General features: G+C 48.4%; 8 protein-coding genes across 8 annotated transcripts; 5 read left to right on the top strand and 3 right to left on the bottom strand.

The window, feature by feature from the left end:
* Positions 1-18: 18 nt before the first annotated feature.
* AO090103000427 (putative pathogenesis associated protein Pep2) lies at positions 19-762 on the bottom strand (the record flags this gene model as incomplete). The annotated part of the gene is made up of 1 exon (XM_001826937.1): positions 19-762. One exon carries the CDS (start codon positions 760-762, stop codon positions 19-21), a length of 744 nt encoding a protein of 247 aa, XP_001826989.1.
* A 286-nt stretch (positions 763-1,048) lies between these two features.
* AO090103000428 (shikimate dehydrogenase family protein) lies at positions 1,049-1,957 on the top strand (the record flags this gene model as incomplete). Its single annotated transcript, XM_001826938.1, has 1 exon — positions 1,049-1,957. The coding sequence occupies one exon, from the start codon at positions 1,049-1,051 to the stop codon at positions 1,955-1,957; it is 909 nt and encodes a 302-aa protein (XP_001826990.1).
* Positions 1,958-2,175: 218 nt separating this feature from the next.
* AO090103000429 (sugar phosphate isomerase/epimerase family protein) lies at positions 2,176-3,180 on the top strand (the record flags this gene model as incomplete). Its single annotated transcript, XM_001826939.1, has 1 exon — positions 2,176-3,180. One exon carries the CDS (start codon positions 2,176-2,178, stop codon positions 3,178-3,180), a length of 1,005 nt encoding a protein of 334 aa, XP_001826991.1.
* Positions 3,181-4,882: 1,702 nt separating this feature from the next.
* On the top strand, positions 4,883-7,902 carry AO090103000430 (putative pentafunctional AROM polypeptide; the record flags this gene model as incomplete). The annotated part of the gene is made up of 3 exons (XM_023233279.1): positions 4,883-5,073; positions 5,607-7,656; positions 7,705-7,902. The coding sequence occupies 3 exons, from the start codon at positions 4,883-4,885 to the stop codon at positions 7,900-7,902; spliced, it is 2,439 nt and encodes an 812-aa protein (XP_023093963.1).
* Positions 7,903-9,100: 1,198 nt separating this feature from the next.
* Positions 9,101-10,123, bottom strand: AO090103000431 (shikimate dehydrogenase family protein; the record flags this gene model as incomplete). The annotated part of the gene is made up of 1 exon (XM_001826941.1): positions 9,101-10,123. One exon carries the CDS (start codon positions 10,121-10,123, stop codon positions 9,101-9,103), a length of 1,023 nt encoding a protein of 340 aa, XP_001826993.1.
* A 971-nt stretch (positions 10,124-11,094) lies between these two features.
* On the bottom strand, positions 11,095-11,955 carry AO090103000432 (uncharacterized protein; the record flags this gene model as incomplete). Its single annotated transcript, XM_001826942.3, has 1 exon — positions 11,095-11,955. One exon carries the CDS (start codon positions 11,953-11,955, stop codon positions 11,095-11,097), a length of 861 nt encoding a protein of 286 aa, XP_001826994.3.
* Positions 11,956-16,247: 4,292 nt separating this feature from the next.
* On the top strand, positions 16,248-17,828 carry AO090103000433 (uncharacterized protein; the record flags this gene model as incomplete). Its single annotated transcript, XM_023233278.1, is given in 5 exon segments — positions 16,248-16,318; positions 16,350-16,392; positions 16,461-16,599; positions 16,644-17,053; positions 17,070-17,828. The coding sequence occupies 5 exon segments, from the start codon at positions 16,248-16,250 to the stop codon at positions 17,826-17,828; spliced, it is 1,422 nt and encodes a 473-aa protein (XP_023093964.1).
* Positions 17,829-18,470: 642 nt separating this feature from the next.
* Positions 18,471-19,151, top strand: AO090103000434 (GNAT family N-acetyltransferase; the record flags this gene model as incomplete). The annotated part of the gene is made up of 2 exons (XM_001826944.1): positions 18,471-18,867; positions 18,925-19,151. The coding sequence occupies 2 exons, from the start codon at positions 18,471-18,473 to the stop codon at positions 19,149-19,151; spliced, it is 624 nt and encodes a 207-aa protein (XP_001826996.1).
* Positions 19,152-19,286: the final 135 nt, after the last annotated feature.

The following is a 19,286-nucleotide window of genomic DNA, read 5'->3' as shown; positions in this document are numbered from 1 at the left end:
TAACAACACAACGTACATTTACCAAGCAACATCCTTTCCATCCATCCAGTCCTTGGCCTGGAAATAAAGCAAATCATGCTTCTGGCCATTGATCGTCGAACCCTCCCTACGATGACCCGGCAAATCCAAAAGCACCTTAACCCCCATAGTCTCCTCCTGCATATACGCCAAATACCTATATCCAGGCGGATACTTCTTCAACCTCTCCTCATCTAGAACAGGAACACGTCCCGGATTCACAGGAATCAACTTATCCTTCTCATACCAATGCCTAACAAACCGAGCCCGCCACTGACCCCGCAAATCAGGATACGCCGGATCCATCATCTTCTCCCAGAAAAAGATAAACCGACAATCACTCTCCGCATCAGCGTCGCATGTCCCGCCAGATACACAGCTGACGTCGCTGAACCGCTGCGTGATGGTTGCTTTCATCTTTGTGACGGCACGTGTGGCATCGGGATCGATGTCGGTTGTGCTGCCGTGGATGCGGTGCATGATGAATGCTCCCTTGTCCATGCCGGCTTGGGAGGCTTCGATGAATTTTTTATGGTGGGTGAGTCCCGTCCAGGTTGTGTAGATGTGGGCTTCTGGGTGGAAGATTGAGAGGAGGTTTTCCCATTCGCAGGCGTCGCGGTAGCAGGGCCATCCTTCTGCTAGTTCGCGGAGCATGTAGCGTTCTAGGGCTAGTTGGGGGGGCCCGTTGTTGCGGATGGCGTGTTGTGGCCGTGTGCCGGCGGGGAGAGAATGGAGGTCGGGCATTTTGAAGATGGATAGGTATGTGTAAGAGGAAATGAAGTTCTCTGGAATTCAAGGGAATAGAGAATCAGTGCAGAGAGAGAATGTTAAGTAATTCCAGGTGCGGAACTATATTTCCCACTATGCATGACTGCCTGGTTGACGGCTAAATCCTCCCCGCATCGGCTGTATACACAACCGATCTCTTGTGCATAAGAAGATATGGTAGCTTCTACTACACCTCACATTTACCTACACGGATAATCATTGCCTCTATCGATTCAGCATACCTTCGTTTACGTATTTCACTATGCCCTCAGAAACAGATCCCCGTGCCTATGCTTACCTTGTCGGTGTCGGAGTGACCCACTCCATCGCTCCACCCATGCACAACTACATCGCAAAAGCACTGGGCCACGACTGGACATTCATCGCGAAAGAATGCCCAACAGTTGAAGATGCCGTTGAACTGTTTCGACGATCTGACTTCGCCGGCGGCGTGGTGACCATGCCTTACAAGCGCACTATCATGGACCACCTCGACGGTCTGGACGAATACGCTATTCGACTTGGGGCATGCAACAATGTATATCGGACATCTGACGGAAAATTAAGAGGCACCAATACCGACTGGCGCGGGATTAAGGGATGTTTGCTGGGAGCGAGCGCAGAAGGCAGAGGAAAGCCGGCTGTGCTTATCGGGGCTGGAGGAGCTGCACGGGCGGCGATATTTACTCTACACGATCAATTGGAATGTCGACAGATCTATCTCGTTAATAGGGATCGCGATGAAGTCAAGGTCCTCTTGGAAGAAGTGAAACAGGTGTATGGTGACGGCTTGGAGATCATTTATGTGGAGCGCGTCGAGCAGGTAGCGGGTCTCCCCTCGCCGTATTATATTGTGGGCACTGTTCCGGACGCTGAGCCTAGCACCCCCGACGAGGTGGAAGTTCATCAGATTATTGGGTCATTTTTGTCGACCCCTCAAGAGAAAGGCGTTCTACTCGACATGTGTTTTAAGCCACGAAAGACGCGGATCCTGCAAGCTGGACAGGCGAACGGCTGGAAGACCGTTGAGGGAACCGAGATTATCGGCCACCAGATTCATGAGCAATACCGACTGTGGTGCGGCGAGGAAGAAAGTAGCCAAATTCCTGTGACTGACGCATGGGCAGTGCTTCGCAAGGCAGCAGAGGAAAGTCCTGCAATCAACTTTTAATTAGGGAGATTTTCTGTATCGATTATGCATTTGTAGATAAACGATCGGACATTTTCCGATTCTTCAGTTCGGTTAAGAATAGTGCCGTTACCAAGAAGTATATGTACAGGACCGGTGCCTCATATCAATGTACGTTTTGTTGGGTTCTCATTTATAATTTCGACCTAATTATCTTTCTCCGTATTTACACTTGTCCCTGCCACAACTCGAACGCCAAAATGCCTTGTGCGCCAGCAATCGCATCTATGTCCCTGGGAAGAGCCTGGGTGCATTCCCTCCCCGAAAAGCTCTCTCAGGCAGCCAAAGCAGGATTCAAAGGTGTCGAAATATTCTACGAAGATTTGGAATACCTCGCTAAAGAAAAAGGACCCGTGAATGACTCAACATTGTTTGCTGCCGCTCAAGAAGCGAGAGCAATCTGCGACCACTACGGCCTCGAAGTGATTGGAATGCAGCCATTCTTGTTCTATGAAGGTCTCACCGATCGGGCTCAGCATCGGGAAAAGATCGAGCGCCTTAAGTTGTGGTTCGCAATCGTCAAGATCCTCGGCACCGATATCATCCAAATACCCTCGAACTTTCAATCCGAAGGGATATCGGGTGATCTGGATTTGATTGTTTCCGACATGATCGAAGTTGCGGACATGGGACTGAAAGAGGAACCTGTTGTCCGGTTTGCATACGAGAATCTTGCCTGGGGTACTTTCATTTCAACGTGGGAGGATTTGTGGGAGGTGGTTCGCCGCGTGGACCGGCCTAATTTCGGGTGTTGTCTGGACACCTTCAACATCGCTGGACGGGTATGGGCGGACCCTGCCAGCGCCTCTGGTAAGACACCAGGTGCAGACGCCGCATTGGCTGCATCATTACAGAGCCTTGTTCGGACGGTCGATGTGAACAAGGTGTTCTACGTGCAGGTCGTCGACGCAGAAAGAATGCAACAACCGTTGATCGAGGGTCATCCATTTTATGTCGAAGGACAGCCAGCACGCATGAGCTGGAGTCGCAATGCCAGACTGTTCCTCTATGAGCAAGAGCGCGGTGGCTATCTGCCAGTAGTACAGGTGGCTGAAGCCTTCCTAAAACGTCTTGGCTTTGAGGGGTGGGTGTCAATGGAGTTGTTTTCGAGGTCGATGGCGGATCCAGACCCGACAGTGCCAGAGACACATGCACAACGGGGCATCAATGCCTGGAGGAAGCTGGCGGAGGAATTGGATCTCTAAGTCGGCTCGCTGTGTATCTATCGAGTAGACGGTATTTCCTGGTTACATTCGTATAATTATTAAAGATTACAGATCAGTATCAACCGTGAGCTGGTTGTTGCAACTCGGCAACAAAGTCTGTTACCAGGTCTCCTGCATGGAAGCCCAGGTTATGTGCAAACGTAGGTTCGTGGCTGTAGAGTGTTTAGAATACACGGTTACTGGGGGTGTCTTGGATAGAGCATACCTCATCGGCGTAATGGAAGCAACCATTTCTTCAAATAGTGCGTCAAAGTTGGCTGTTTCATCCAATAGATGTGGCGTTTGTTGATGACTTGAAGATATTGGGGTAGGGATGGTAGGTGCTACTGTCAATTCAGGCGTGTTAGAAAGGCCTGAGGCCAAGTAGGTCGGGGCATCACGCATGCTGGTAGGATTGATGATGGGTGCAGTTGCAGCAATATGGGCCATGTTAACAGGTATCCCAGGGGTGTAGGTATTATTCAAGGCTTGGATCGCAGGAAGAAGATTATCCAAGTCGTCTACATTCCAGCCCGGTCGCAAGTTACTTGTATTCGACCTGTCTAGTCTCGTGGGACTGGCCAACTTCAGTTTGCCCGTAAGCTGACCGAGACGCTTTTGCAACATATCCTCTTCACCACAGCCGCTAATCAAAATGCTCGTGCGTAAACATCGTTGTGCCTGGAAAAAGAACCAATACAGAAGGGGAGAAGATTTCGTTTTTCCTGTGATCTCAATGTATTGATCCAGTAGATCCAGACACGATCGCAAGGCATGGAGTGCCATGGTGGTAATGGCCGCATCGCCGACGTTGCATTTGCTAACGAAGCACAACGTAACAAAGGCTGATGTCAGGTGCAAATTCAGCAATGGAGGGTTGAGTGAGTGACGCGGGGGATATGGGTAGCGTGTGGAAAGAACCGATTGCCAGTCTCTTAATTTAGAAACAATCTGTTGTATGCCCTCCTGTCCCGGTGGACAGTGCAACACTTGGGTCAATAACTGCATGAGCTGATGGACCAGGTTAAACATGCTCAGGGCTCGCAATGGCCCCTTCGGAGCAGGTCTTTGACTCGGGACTTGATCACTAGAGGCTGTCCATGTCTCCCATTCCTCCAGGTCGTCCTCGGCGATTGGTTTATGTTCACTCTGTTCTTCCAAAGAAAGACACGGAGTCTTTTCGAGAAGTGCAGAAACCATATTGTCAAGAAACACACAACCTTGGAAAACGTGTTTGTATCTCGGTTTTCTGGCAGTCTCAGGGAGGGTCGCGACAATTCTCATAGCTTGGCCAACGAGCACCCAGGCTTGGGTTAGGTCTCCACGTCCAATATTCAGGAGAGCTACAATTAGTAGGGCCTGAACGTGACTCAAATGTAGATTGTTAAAATCTAGCATCAGGCGCAGGCGTATGGAGGTTTCTAGATGTTTCGGCTCTAGACAAGCCTCCCCACTGGCATTTTCTCGCATCGTTTGCACGTATGCAATAATAGCCCATAGAACTAACGGACAGCCTGTGTCACGATCCTTTGTGGAAGGGTCACTGTGCATGGTCCTCAGGATGTCCCGCCGGTCAAGGATAGGGAACCAACATTGGATGTAAACAAAATAGAAGTCCACCAGCTCAGCGACGTCGTCTGGGAATGACACACTGAGGGTGTCATTGGATGAAGTTATATGTAATGGAGGCGGAGGAGCAGGGATGGACTCCATATCAGTATTCGAGACATTCACTGGGGTCTGGGTCGTCCGCTCAGGACTATGTGTGTCGCATGACTCCCATTGGTGGTCATCATCGCCATCGCCAAGAGCTTCGTATATCTCCTCTTGCGAAACTGGTGCTAACAGGCGACTGACACCTTTGGCGACTTTGGAATTGCGCCATATCGATGTGTATTTCTCGGACCATTCGGTGGCGAAAAAGCCACTGTGATGTCGAGGGTTACGAAGGAAGCCTTGAACCAGGCTTTCGCTGTCAGGTATTTGCTGGAACACAATTCCCAGTATAGTTTCAAGGGCCTTCACGTAGCCAGTTTGCAATCCACGCCGTCGACCGTTATCCTGGTATGTACATCGTCGGCCGGCCTGGCGGCAGATGGCACACTCTGGTTGCTCCCCGTCGCATTTGGATTTGCGGCGACGACACTGGTCGCAAGCACGACTAATCCGCTGGCGCTTGTTTAGGTGTGATCGTGGCATATCTTTGAGTATGCCAGACTGAGACCGTCAGCATGGTATGCTCGCTAGCTGATGTCGTCGTCGTCGTATAACCAAACACGGAGGATACGGACGTGGGCACGTGATCGGATATGGAATTAGCCGATGGCGAATCCGAAACTCAAAGATCAAGAAGATCCAAACGATCTCGTTGTGTATGGGTTCAGGATGTGATTTTTGATTTTTTGAATACGTACACTGAGGATGAGCTTCCAAGTGCCCAGTAGCCATGTACAGCACCATGGACTACCATCGTCTTCTCGGCGATATAGCTCGGACGCTAGCCTGGTGCTGGTTGGGTTTCCTGGGGCGGGCAAGAAAACCCTAGGCATCATGGCCGCTGTGGCGTTGCGTCGACGGCTTGTTGACTTTGTCGCTGTTTTTCAGCAAAGGCACGGCATGCACCCTCAAGCTTATATTGTCTCACATGGCTCGGAACGATATCGCAAACTCGAGCTAGAAGTGACCGAGGAGATATTAACAGAGCATCGAAAAGGATGCGTGATTGTTGGACTCGGCTGGCTGGCAAGCAGACAACAGCAGGTACTGTTGGAAGAGTTCGCCTCTTGTCATCCAGTTCTCTACATCCGACGCGACCGAAGGGATCTACAGCAGCTTATCGCGACTAGCCAGGACAAGTTTGAGCGCATGTGGGACGCTGGAAATTCGTTCTTTGAATCGTGTTCCAACCTGGAATTCTACAACGTTACAGAAGGTTCGACTGACGAGGCTCGCTCCGCACTACCTGCGTATTTAAAGTTGAAAGAGACGGAAAGGACGTTCGTAAGGTTCCTGCATCGCATCTGGGGCCGTGAACACCTGACTCGTTATTCGGCAGATCCATTATCTGCGTCGTATACGTATGCTTTGCAGGTACCAATGGCTTGCCTAGAGGGACCACTCGAAAGTTACGAGGAACTCGAGAATGGGGCGGATGCAATAAACTTGAAAGTTGAGCTTTCTGAATTCCACGGCAGAAGGCCATCCGAGTCAATGGCAAGGGCGGTAGCCATGCTTAGGAGGCACTCGCGGGCCCTGGTGATCGTAGATATCATTCCGTCCTCGGTACCGGATATATTGAGCTATCGCAAGCTCCTAGGGATGGCCTTACGGACCATACCAGATGCTATCACTTGCTCCATGGCGCATGGAGATGACCTGGCGCAGGAGGTAGCTGCAGCCAAGGGTTACATTAAGGCTATAGCAACGTATCATCAAGAATATTCTCTGGCGAGGAATGAGACACGTCCAGAGCTTTTTACCTTCCGCCAGAAAGCACAAAGTATTGGTTTCGACGCAATCCATATAACCGGCGAATCAACAGCACCCGGAGACAGTCTTCACGGTATATCCTTTCCGCACACTCTCGCCAAAGACTCTCTCATACCTACCATCGCATACGACACGGGACTCTTTGGACGCACTTCTGTGTGCTTAAATCCAATCTTGTCACCGGTAGTGCTCGAAAGCATGAAGCCGACAGGTGTTACCTTGCGGGAAGCAGAGATGGCCGTGTCAGCATGCTTTCTTCGTCGCAGGAAAAGATTCGGCATTTTTGGGCAACAATTATCGCACACTCTGTCACCTGCGATGCACAATGCTGCATACGCCGCATGTGGATTACCATATACGTATGGCATAGCAGAGAGAGAAAGGCTATCTGACATTCGCGAAATCTTAGATGACGAGAGCTATGGAGGCGTGGCGGTGTCACTTCCCTACAAAACTGAAGTTCTGCCCTACCTGGACGAGATAAGCCCAGAAGCTCTTGACATCAACGCGGTAAATACGGTGGTACTGCATCAGGAGTGCCAACCGAATGGAGTACGCAAAACTATTCGCAAGGGCTACAACACTGACTATCTTGGGATCAAGGATTGCATCTATAAACACCTTTCCCCAGCAAATGCTATCCGTGACGGATCAACTGCGCTGATAATCGGTGCAGGAGGCATGGCCCATGCTGCGATATACGCATGTTACCAGCTTGGTGTAAGGCGGATATGTGTCTATAATCGAACCCTTTCCAATGCCCGACGACTTGTCGACTACTATCGCGAATGGGTGAAATCAAAGGATAAGGCCCCTTTAGAGCTCACCATACTCTCATCAGCGGATGATCCGTGGCCGGCTCACCTTCGCCAACCCACAGTTATTGTGTCGTGTATTCCCGGGCAGAAGTGTGACATCGAGTCATCGAGTGCTTTGAACATTCCTGACCACTGGTTACAAAGCAGAACTGGCGGGGTCTTTGTTGAGGTAAGGCCTTTGTACAATCACGCGAAGACCTTCTACTAACAGCTATAGGTCGCCTACGATCCCTTAGAAACGCGCCTCATAAGATCGATGAGACAACATGTATCACGAGGCTGGATCATTGTTGATGGCCTGTCGGTCTTAGTCGAGCAGGGTATTGCGCAGTATGAGCTCTTTACAACACGACCGGCTCCAGTGCATGTCATGAGACGTGCCATTCAGCAGTCTATTTTAGAGAGGACTGTTTGATCTTTTACGTAGATTGTACTAGTGTCTTAGCTCGGTTTATCCATGATTATCACGCAAGGTTCGCAATAACGGGCACGAGTGTCTTCATAACATCGCCTTTACTAGATAGATAATCTACCAATAATCCTATAACTAGCAGTTTATGCAAGCAGAATGAAGTCAGTGCCTTCTAGCTACTCTTAATAAGTCTCGCCTCCTCCAATAAGCAACCGGATTCGTATCCAGCTACCCGTGTCAAGCACTATATATACAAGGCAACATCAATTTACTCACAACCCCAAACACAACCTTCGATCTATACTAAACTGTACAGACATAAATTCCCCTACTCTCCATAACCCTCCAATCACTTCCTCTCCTCCAAACCGACCAAATTCTCCAACGCATGCTTCACCGCAACCTGATACCCAAAAGTCCCCAACCCAATGATAACCGCCGCCGCCTTATCCGACAAATAGCTATGATGTCTGAAGGATTCCCTAGCATGCACATTGGTAATATGCACTTCAATAAATGGAAGCCCAACACCAAGCAATGCATCCCGCAACGCAACACTGGTGTGCGTAAAGGCACCCGGATTGATGACGACCGCCTGAGCTTTCCCTCTTGCTTCATGGATACGGTCAATCAACACGCCCTCGTGGTTGGATTGTAGACATTCTACTTCTGCGCCGTAGCTGGCTGCTAGTTCTTTGGCGGCTGTTTCGACGTCGTTGAGGGTTGTTGTTCCGTAGAGGTGGGGTTCGCGGGTGCCCAAGAGGTTGAGGTTTGGACCGTTTAGGAGGAGGATTGAGGGCATTTTGAATTTTGAAAGGGATGTTTGGGGTTGGGTTTGGAGTATGGAGATGGGTGTAGAGAGTTGGGTGTATTATAGATTGTTTGGTGTCGGATGAACGGTTGTGCACTAAACCGTCGGGTATGGATTGAGCCGATGGGAGTATAGGAGTCCCAATTACGATGCTATTAGGACTTCTAGTACCCAGAACTGTATCTTGATTAGTGCATCGGTCAAGCACGAACAGAGATGTAGGTGTATGATGGCGCCCAAAAGTTGTACATTGGTGGAGGCTTTGTTCGTTCTCCTATTTCGCTTTGAAGATCCATTGTGTGTAGTATTGAGAATTGTAGATCATAGTATACCCTGGTATGATTTTAGGAAATATTCTCTCGAAGAAACTAATAAAGCTCAACATTTTACTCAGTTCCTCCGCATCAGGGCATCTCTGATCTTAGCGCGTATTGTAGATAGCGTAGATTCTTTTTCAAACACCTCACCCTTCTCTGTCCAGAGAATATGCTGGGCAACTCCCTGCCAGATCATCGCCTCTGTTCCAGAAATGACTCGCCAGCCATTTCTCTCCGCGAACTGATAAAATGAAGTCTGCACGCGAGGATGATAACACATTTCCAGCACGACCCCCTGGCTCTTCTGCATCCCTCCTGCATCACATCCCATGAGAGTATCCACAATCCTCTTTGCGAGAATCTCCGCCTCTGTCTCAGGATCCCGGTCAGGAACGGTACCAACCACCAAGTAAGGTCTGGAGAGCTCTGCTGCGGATTCTACCGTATCCACGAACTGAAGCTTCGCCTTGAAGTCTGGTACTCGCCTGAATGACTCAATGATATCATCTATCTCCTCCTTTAACCTGTTCACAAGGTATATCGTCTTGACACCCAAAACAAAATGGAGAGCGTAGACCGCAGAGCGACATGCACCCCCGCCCCCAATGATCAGACCAGGTTGACTGGAACCAAAAGCAAGGTCCTTGGCGTCAACGTTTTGCAGAAATGATTCTTTTACGCCGATGCAGTCCGTGTTAGTTCCGATCAGGCGCGAGCGACCGTTATCACCTCGCCGGATAAACACGGTGTTAATGGCGCCGATAGATCGTGCCTCGTCCGTTACCGCGTCCACCATGTCCATAGAACGGACTTTCAGGGGCATTGTCACGGCCGTTCCGAGAGAGTCTGGTTTTACGAGAAGCTCTAGGAGCTTTTCGCTGTTGTCCGTTTCAATCGCTTCGTATGTGCATGCCGCTCCTGCCAAGGAGAATAGGGTGTTGTGTAGGAGAGGTGCCAGGGAGTTCCTGAGTGGGGATCCCAAGAGGTATGTTTTAAGCGTCTGTGTATCCTTCTGGGAGACTGGAGAGAAGAACGATGTGCCATATTTGTAGGAATCCCTCAGGAGGGCTTCGGTGTCGAGAGTATGTTCGCTCATGCTTGCCGCTGTTGAGGTTTTAGGGTTCTCGGCCAAAATTAAATTGTTCAACGAGTGGGCAAGTGTGTAGAATCACAGTGTATATTTGCATTTCTAACAGGGACTCATGAGCAATAAAAGGGATATTTTGGGTATTCCGTGCGTATTTGGTCGCCAAAGGACTTAGCCGATGGCAGGCATCCCCTCCGCAGAGTATTTGGTTGGTTGGCTGACTTCCACTGCTGAGACTATGTCCCTTAGATCCTCGCCGCACAATACAACACGCTCGAGTGAGATAGGAAGAGCCTTCAGGCAGATAGTGGACTTTCGCCGCATTTCAATTTCCATCCCCACCTCGGCTCTATATTCGATTCTAGTTAGAAGGTAAAAAGGTTAGAACTACATAGCTTGTGAACTGAATTCAATAGTAATCTTATTTACGACGTTCAGACGAGAATTAGGGCTCAGCCTAGGTCTAGTAACCTGCGGCTCGGAAGACGCTTTGCCCGGGAAGCCATAGTTCGTGGCGCAGACAAGAGTTCAGAACTTCCGCCTTCCGAAGGGTTGTGGTCTCTGCATTAGTATGTAGTATGCTCCCTAACCTCCGTGGGTTCCGGAATACCGAGACCCCAGGTAAGGGCGAGATTGTCAGCCTGATTCCTAGGCTGATTGCTAGGAGTCAGGAAGTAGTTTCTACTGCTAGAAAGTCTACAGTCCACTATTAGTCTATAATATATACAATTTTCAATTTCAATATTGTTAGTAGTAACCTCCTTAGCTTCTGAAAGTTAGTAATTGATAAAAGATTTCTTCCTACATTACATATCCAGTTTTTAGTTATTGTTATTGTATAATTTCTGCCCGGCAGGCTGGACTGTATACCTACCTCCTTGATTGAGTATGTACACTGGCAGGTCAAGGTTTCACTTATTGGAGAGTCGTTATATATTGAGACTAAAAGCATTAAGAGCTGGCGACAGTAGAATGATAATTTACCCGCCCACAGCATGTGCTGTTTCATTGTTAAACACATGCGTGCCAGCCGGAACAGCATAGATGGTATAGTCACTGTCCACACGGACAAACCTAGCCCGCCGCGATGCGTTTACTTTCCCGACAGATGGTAAACGCACCTCTGCCTCAGCATTTGCGGGGACATTTACCGTGAGATGAAAGTTACCTTCTGCAGTCCTTTGCCACTCACAACGAGCCTCTCCCTGGAGCATCTGATAAGTCCCACTAGCGCTCGTCAGATCCCCGACCAGCTTAGGCTGGAAGATTAGCCGATTCTCCCAGGTGGAGCTGAGAGTAGTTAGAGCAACGGGCTGAATCCCTACTACTCCAGCGTGGAACCATTCGTCAATCTGCGCGAGAATCATGTGGTTCTTAGAGTCGCTGTGGTCCCATTGCTCGCCAATGGTCGTAAACCCATTAGGATTAGCCACCGTGGGAGCCACGAAATAGCCATAGCTTGGCCGGTCATTCTGCTGAAGTGCATCCCAAAGAACGTCGTCACGACCCCCAGCTGACAACGCTCTTACAATTGGACCCAGGCCAATCTGGCCACCACTTAGATGTGGGCCTACTCCGTCTCTTGAGGGGTAGTCGTATGTCAGCTCGACGAGCGCATTGAGGACCTGTTGGCGATGTTTTTCGGGGACAAGCCCGGAGTCTAAAGCCAATTCCTGCGCAGTTTGGGTGGCGTTGCTGGTGTCATTATTGCCAGCATCGGTGTATCGATGATTGCTGTCATTCCAGAAGGCAGTGTTGAAGGCGTTGCGGATGTCGTGAGAAAGGTCGGCGTAACGGTGAGCGTCGGCTTGGTGTCCAGTAAGGTTGGCGATGCGGGCCATGGCTTTGATGGTAAGATAGTAGCCCCAGGTGCCGGTGATGCGGCCCGAGGTCTGCGAGCTATCCTCCACCCAGTCAGCTAGGGCCGCGTCGACAATGTGTCCTCGAGCTTTCTCCCGCTAGATGTAGTCAACAAAATCGACTAATCGGTCATAATAGGTTGCCATGACTGTTGTGTCACCGTACAAGTCATACAGGAGTGAGGGAACGAGGACAATGGCATTACCCCAGTTAATCTCGTCTCCAAAACGGCCACTATACCCTCAATCGTAGACGGGTGTCTTCAGGGCAACGTTTCCGGCCATCGACGTGTTTGCGATGGACTGGCCTTCCACCAGGTGATGCGCGGTAGTGCGCAAGAAAGCCGGAAATTGGAAGTTGCGCGCCAGGGCCCCGAACGGCTGAGTGTAATCTGCCGGGTAAGAGAGCTTCTCTCGTCCGGGGCAGTCAGTGAAGACGGACATGATGTTGCTGGCCATTGAATGCCACGCCATCTTGTGGATCCGGTTGAGACGAGCGCTAGAGGAGGTAAAGCTGCTCGCAGCTGGAACGTCCGCTTGAACACGGAGACCTGTGATTAGGTTCCGGCTAGGTTTGTAGCCGCGAGGCAAACCTGTGACTTGCACCCACTGCATACCGAAGTAGTTGAACTTCGGGTGCCATGTCTCACCACCAGGCCGGCCGGCAGTGGTATACGTATTGAACAAATCGGTGCCGGGGTCTCCCGGACCCAGTGACGCCTGGTCAACCGTGCCGTTTGCAGCAAGTGACTCGGCGGGAGCCACCTTGACTGTCGTACCAGCTGGTAGTTCGGGGAGGTTGACTAGGGGGAAACCGACAATATTCTGGTCGAAGTCGAAGACCCAAGTCCCAGGGGCAGGCTCGCCGACTGATACCGGCGTGAGCCGCTCCTGGATCTTGACAGGCTCAGCTGCACGAGCGACCAGCCGAGTAGCAAGGTTAGGTGGAGGGAGCTTAGAATCTATAATTAGAGTGTGTTTCGGGTCAGGTTCAGATCCCAAATCTAGGACCTGTCACGGTGCGATCCTAGATCGCTGTTCTCTGGTTATGCTGTCTAAGTGTAAGAGATATCGCCAGGGCCCGATATTCCATAAGGTCAAAAGGTCAAATAATTCTGAATCAACGATTTAGAATGCCCTTGGTCAGACCTATATAGCTTCCCGCCGTTACACTAAGCTACTTTAAATAATATATTAAAGCGAGATATTTCTATTATTTTCTGATTTATTTTTTTGTCTAATCTGAATTCTATAAAAGATATATAGGATTAGATAAAGAAGTAGATTTGGGAGTAAATTTCTGATGAAATAGAACTATTATATAATCGCCTGAGGTAGATAGTTATTTAGGCCTGGGAGGCGGTCCCGGAATCATTTCTTCAGATTTAATAGATAATATATAGGCTAGGTGTCAGGCAGTCATTTAGGCAGAAGGTGGCCATATAATCTACTAGATTTAGAGCTTTTAATTCAGTGCTTTTTGTTAATTATTTAATATAGGACGGAGTATTTTTATAAAAGTTCTATGACTCTTCTAGTTCTGCTTTTGGGACTAGAGATTAGTCCTAACTCCTGTCTACTGCGGGAAGTCCCAGGTCCTATAGTAGAAGTCCTGTGGGACATGTCAATGTCTAAACCCGATACCGTGTTCCGGCTCCCCACGCGGGAAAATCTCCATTATCTGATGGATATATTCAGATTCGTCGCTACCGCTGAATCCCCAGATATTGCCCCAGCCCAATTGTCCAGCGACCTGACTAATGTTAACTCAATCTGAATCAGGTAAACATGCATTGCAACCTACATCGTCCATTGACCAATTTGTGTAATACATATGATAATCGCGCGACCAGGTATCGATATAACCACAATACCTTAGACCTGCGTCACACCTAGACGGAAAAGTACCCGCCTCGCCTCCATCCGGGTAAAACCAACAGAAGGCGCCATCAGCCACGATAATCCCCCACTTTCCCAAAGTACAGGACCAGCCCTCATCCGCTGATCTGGCCTTCATGTTGCTGAAATGAATTGTTTTGGGATCCGGCGGACAGGGTTTCTTCGTTGGCTATGATTGAAGTAAGATTTGAAAACAAGTATAGAAGGATGAAAGAAGTATGGAAGGATGAAGAAATAGAAGTCAGCTTCACTGAGAGTATATAGTGGTTTTATAATGGATTTATGAGAGATTTTGACTAAGGTGGCGTCTGCTTATTCTTTCCAGTTACTTGATTTAATCCCGCGATGAGGGTCTGTGGCTGGCTGAGTCTGACTGTAAGCGAATATCAACCGTGGTACCGAGGTCTTTAGTCCTTTTGATCGGCGATCTTTTGCTACTAAAGCGAAATACTGCATAGGCGAGCTAGAGCAAAATAGTGGGGACGGTTGAGAGCGATCTTCCACATACTTACTCCGATGTCGATGTAGTAGAACTACACAGACTAGCCACTCACACTAGATTAAGGAAATTCAGACAGAGATCAATGCAGATTGGTGAGAATCTATCTTAGTTGATTTTCAATATAGATACTATTACTTGAACATACAGTTGCAAAATAAGTATTTACTATTCAAATTCACTCACTTCCAATTACTGATAACTCACCCATCTATGCTTGAGAATTTCAGGATGGGAATCTAGTTCGTTCCTAGTTTAACGACGTCACGTTTTGAGATCAGCTACATAAAGAACAGCTGACGCGGCCCAGAGGACAGCTAACGCAGAAGAAGTGGGGCTATTGTTTGGCTAAAGAAGGAGAGGTCTGATGGACTGGGCAATGTGTGTACGCGGGTGGATCGCCGGGCTATAGCGAGCTGAATCCTAGTTCCACTGTCCAGTTAGATGTGGGACGAACCGCAATATAAAAGTCGGAATACAACACTATAGTATCAGCCAGCCACAAAGCGTGTGGGGCATAAAACGAACTATGGAAGTATACAAGATAAGCGAGCCCAGCGCCTGCATAGAGCAACACATGAGATCGACGCCAAAACAAGAGAAAATGAAAAAAAAAAAAAAAAAAAAAAAAAAAAAAAAAAAAAAAAAAACAAAAAAGAGAGAGAGGGGGGGGGAGAAGAAGACTAATCTTGATGCAGGGCCATGCCTTAGAGGGCAGAGTGCAGGTCTGTCTGCGTTGCTTCAATGTGCGGTCATATCTGTCAATATGGCAAGCTGGAAGTTTTTATGGTGGTACATGCCGATCAGTGGCAGTTTCCCTCTCTTTATTAAACAGGCAGATTAGAAGTGTAGACTCATGCACATGGCTGGACAGAATCTATTGGCTATGACGCTACACTGGAATCCACCTTATGGTTAGGGGAATTTCTCGCCCATGTAGAAAACCCCAGCATTGTTCACCATCAAACCCGGAAATCTACTCATTGTGTTCAGTCTAATGACTCTGCATGATTTCGAACCACGCCCCTGAGCTTATCCCCACGAAATATGACTACCAGGAAGTGCCAGACCTTTCAGTACAGCTTAAAGTGGTAGAGTTCGCCGTAATTTTGCTCTCCAAAAAGATATCAAGAAAACAAATCACAAGATTCAATCAATTTGGGGTCAGAAGCTACTCAGTGAGCTAGTTGGTACTAGTTGGAACTCTATGACGGTGATACACGTAGTTTGCTGCTCGTGGGGAAAGCTTTGATCTACGTATTGCTCTTTCATTTTGAATAGGAACTGCTAGAAAGAGAGTGTTATGGACCTTACTACTTCTATTTTCGGTATATTCTGATCGCTTTAACTTCTTGTGACATCAAGGTATCTTCTAAAACTAAAAATGTAGGCGTTGCTATACCTGAAGCCTACGATATCTGTCTCTCGTACCCTGGCAAGGAAAAGGTTTGACAATTTAGCTATATAAGCTGACCCCTCTCGATATTTCCCTATGTTCTGCAAAAGGACCTTCGGACCGCTGACGCATGCAGATTGAAGATATAGTTGAGAAAGTAGTAGGGTTCCAACGGACCGATATGCTAGGAGCCGATTGGCCATCACAACGGGTTGATACAGCGGGCCTGTGAACAAGCTCATTAGTAGGCACAATGAAGCCCCCATTCATCTTGCTGATTGTTTAGCATGGTGTGGTTTGTCATGGATGAATGGATTGATATATAGGGCTTTAGGAGCGACCAATAAGGGGGAGACTGATATTATAATTTGCAAACTCCAGGTTCATCTTACCTCACCCCGAATCTACCTTCTTACCAACGTCTGACGACTAAGAGTTCCATACTATACGAAAAGAGACAATCTCAAACGAAAGTCAACAATGGACGTCTCTTCGGACTTACCAGGCCCTGGTCAGTTGACCTTATCAATGTTGGCACTCTTCATGGGGATGTTTACTGCGAATCTCGACACCACGATCTAGGTCACAGCTATTCCACGCATCACGGATGATTTCCACAGTCTTGGTGACATCGGATGGTATGGATCGTCGGCCTTCCTCACATTTGCCGCCTTCTAAACCACCTGGGGAAAGGTGTTTAAGTATTTTCACTTGAAATGGTCCTACTTACTCTCACTTTTTATCTTTGAACTGGGAAGTCTCATTTGCGCCGTTGCACCTGATAGTGCCACCTTGATCACCGGACATGCAATTGCAGGCATTGGTACTGCTGGTCTTTGCACTGGCATATTTGTGATAATTGGCTATTTAGTCAAGCTAGAGCGCTAGCTAGCTTTCATGGGTGTCATGGGGTATCTTATGCTCTTGCTTCGTTTATCGGCCCGCTTCTAGGAGGTGCATTCAACGAAAGAATCAGCTGGCGCTGGTGCTTCCACATAAATCTCCCAATCGGTGGAGTTGCTGCTTTGATTATAAGTCTATTCTTTTGGACACTTAACGCTGCCAAACCCATGGCTGCACCGCTGAGGGAAAGGATTATCCAGCTAGACCCCATTGGTTGCGCATTGATCATGGGTGGAGTTGTTTGTTATCTGTTAGCCCTAAAATGGGGTGGTTTGCAGAAATCCTGGTCGAATAGCAGTGTTATCGGCACGTTGATAGGGTTTATTCTCCTATTTGCCGCCTTTGGAATCAATGAGTGGTGCTTTGGAGAATATGCCTCCATCGTGCCTCGGGCTAAAGAAACGGAGAATTCTTGTAAACTCAACCGTGGTTTTCTTCAATTTGAGTGGATTTTTCGTTCCTATCTACTATCTACCCATTTACTTTCGGTCTATTAAGGGTACTTCGCCCATTACCTCCGGTGTCTACAACCTCCCCCTCCTTATTGGTGGAATATTTTCCATGATTGCGGGCACTCTGCTCACGGCTACACAGCAGTTTGTACCATTCATGGTGGTCAGTGCAGCTCTCAGCGCCGTGGGTGGAGGACTGATATACACTTTGGATCAGAACACATCAACTGGCAAATGGGTTGGTTACCAGATCATCGCCGGCTCGTCCACTGGATTCATTTCTCAAATCCCGATCATGGCCAATACCGCCTGCGTTGAGATGCAAGATATGAGCACTGCCTCTGCGATGACGTTATTCTTCCAGCTGATTGGCGGTTCATTCTCAGTCTCAGCAGCGCAATCTGTCTTTGGAAATGTGCTCTTCAATCGCATTCAAAACACCGTTCCTGGTCTGTCGCCGGAAGCGGTAATCGGCGCAGTTGCCGCTAATCTTCGAACCAGCTTTTCTGCAGAGCAACTTCCCGGTGTGCTGACGGCGTATATGGACGGCCTGAAAGGGACATTTGCTGTGGCTACGGTTCTGTTGGCAATGAGCGCTCCTTTAGTGTTATTGCCGAAGTGGGAAAGGTTGAGGCCGGAAGCGCCTCAGTCGATAGACTTGGAGGTGGCGGTTGAGAAGTCGCCAATTGAGTCTGAGTCAAAATAGTTAGATTTGGCGTCTGTTTCTGTTATGCGTTTGTACCTGTTTTGAATATGTTGCGCGGGCTGTTTTACGAATTCTTAATTGCGGAATATTATCATTTTGGTTCAATGCCGGTGCTAGGATTGAGAACATATAATCCACGGAAAAACTGGAGGCTGGCGGAAGTACGTCTTAGGTGGCCGTATATAATAGTAGAGCATAATCGAGATATTCCAACAGATATATTAGCCCAGACCTATGGTGTTATAAATATCTAGCGATCTATCAAAAGTTCACAATATATCCGACTAGTTAAGGAACAGCAGTAGTAGTAGGGGACAGTAGCAGTGATTGTGGTAGAGGTATAGATACCTAGAGACTAGGCCCTAAGCCTAGGGGTAATACCTAAACTTAGGGCTCAGCGTGCCTGGAGATAGAATTAGTCCTTGCTTTACTTTTAAGAAGTATTATCTTCGGAAGCGGACTGGTCGATAATGTGGATATTTCAACCATTGTAATTGGTCGATGATGCAGTGGGCCTAGATAAATCGATCTAATTGGCTCTATAATCGTGCATTGCGTAAAAACCAATCGGTTGACCGCCGTGCATCATCAATTTATCAATTTATCCTTCCAGGATCATCAGCAGAAGTAATAAATAGCAAGATGTCAATTGAAATCCTGACAACTGCCTCCGACGATGGCAATGTCCTGGCTGACATTTTCTTCGCCGCATTCAACACCGACTTTGACCGTCGTATTCTCCCTCCTACTCCTGACGTCCGGGACTGGCTCACCGCCAAATTCAACCGCGTCAGTAAAGCGCAATATGTGAGTCCCGCGGGCTCAGTTCTCATTAAGGCGGTTGATACGACTACCGGTGATATTGTTGGATTCGCACAGTGGAAACTTCCTCCCATTGAGTTATCCACGCCCGGGGAAAATGTAGACAAGGAAAAACAGGTGACGTGGCCGAAGAGTGGTGACACTGCACTGTGCGAGAAGCATTTCAAGGCTATAGATGAAAAAGAGGAGGAGTTTATGGGATCAACACCACATTTCTGTATGTACCTTATCTCCGTATCTTTGTTATAGGAATGCTAAACCAGGATAACAACAGCATTGGAGATGCTCGCAACTCACCCCAAGTTTGGTGGAAGGGGAATAGGCAGTCAGCTTTTAGGCTGGGGACTAGAGCAGGCTGATGACGAGCGTACACCTACATTCTTAACAGCGACCGTGGCTGGCAAGCCCTTGTACGAAAAGAAGGGATTCCAGGTTGTGGGGTCAAATGAGATCACGGAGGGATTCGTCCAGATTTACATGGTTAGACCGGCGAAGGCCTAAACTTGCGTGTATCAATATATATATCATCATGTACCATACTGTGCTGACATGGAGACAAGGATATGTGACAGAACTCAGGTATAGCGCTACTACAACGTATATCACTACTGGATAAACAGGTAATTGTGTGGCGGG

This window comes from Aspergillus oryzae, chromosome 8, assembly GCF_000184455.2.
Source record: "Aspergillus oryzae RIB40 DNA, chromosome 8".
NCBI classification, from domain to species: Eukaryota; Fungi; Ascomycota; class Eurotiomycetes; order Eurotiales; family Aspergillaceae; genus Aspergillus; species Aspergillus oryzae.
This window is presented reverse-complemented; position numbering and strand designations above follow the sequence as displayed.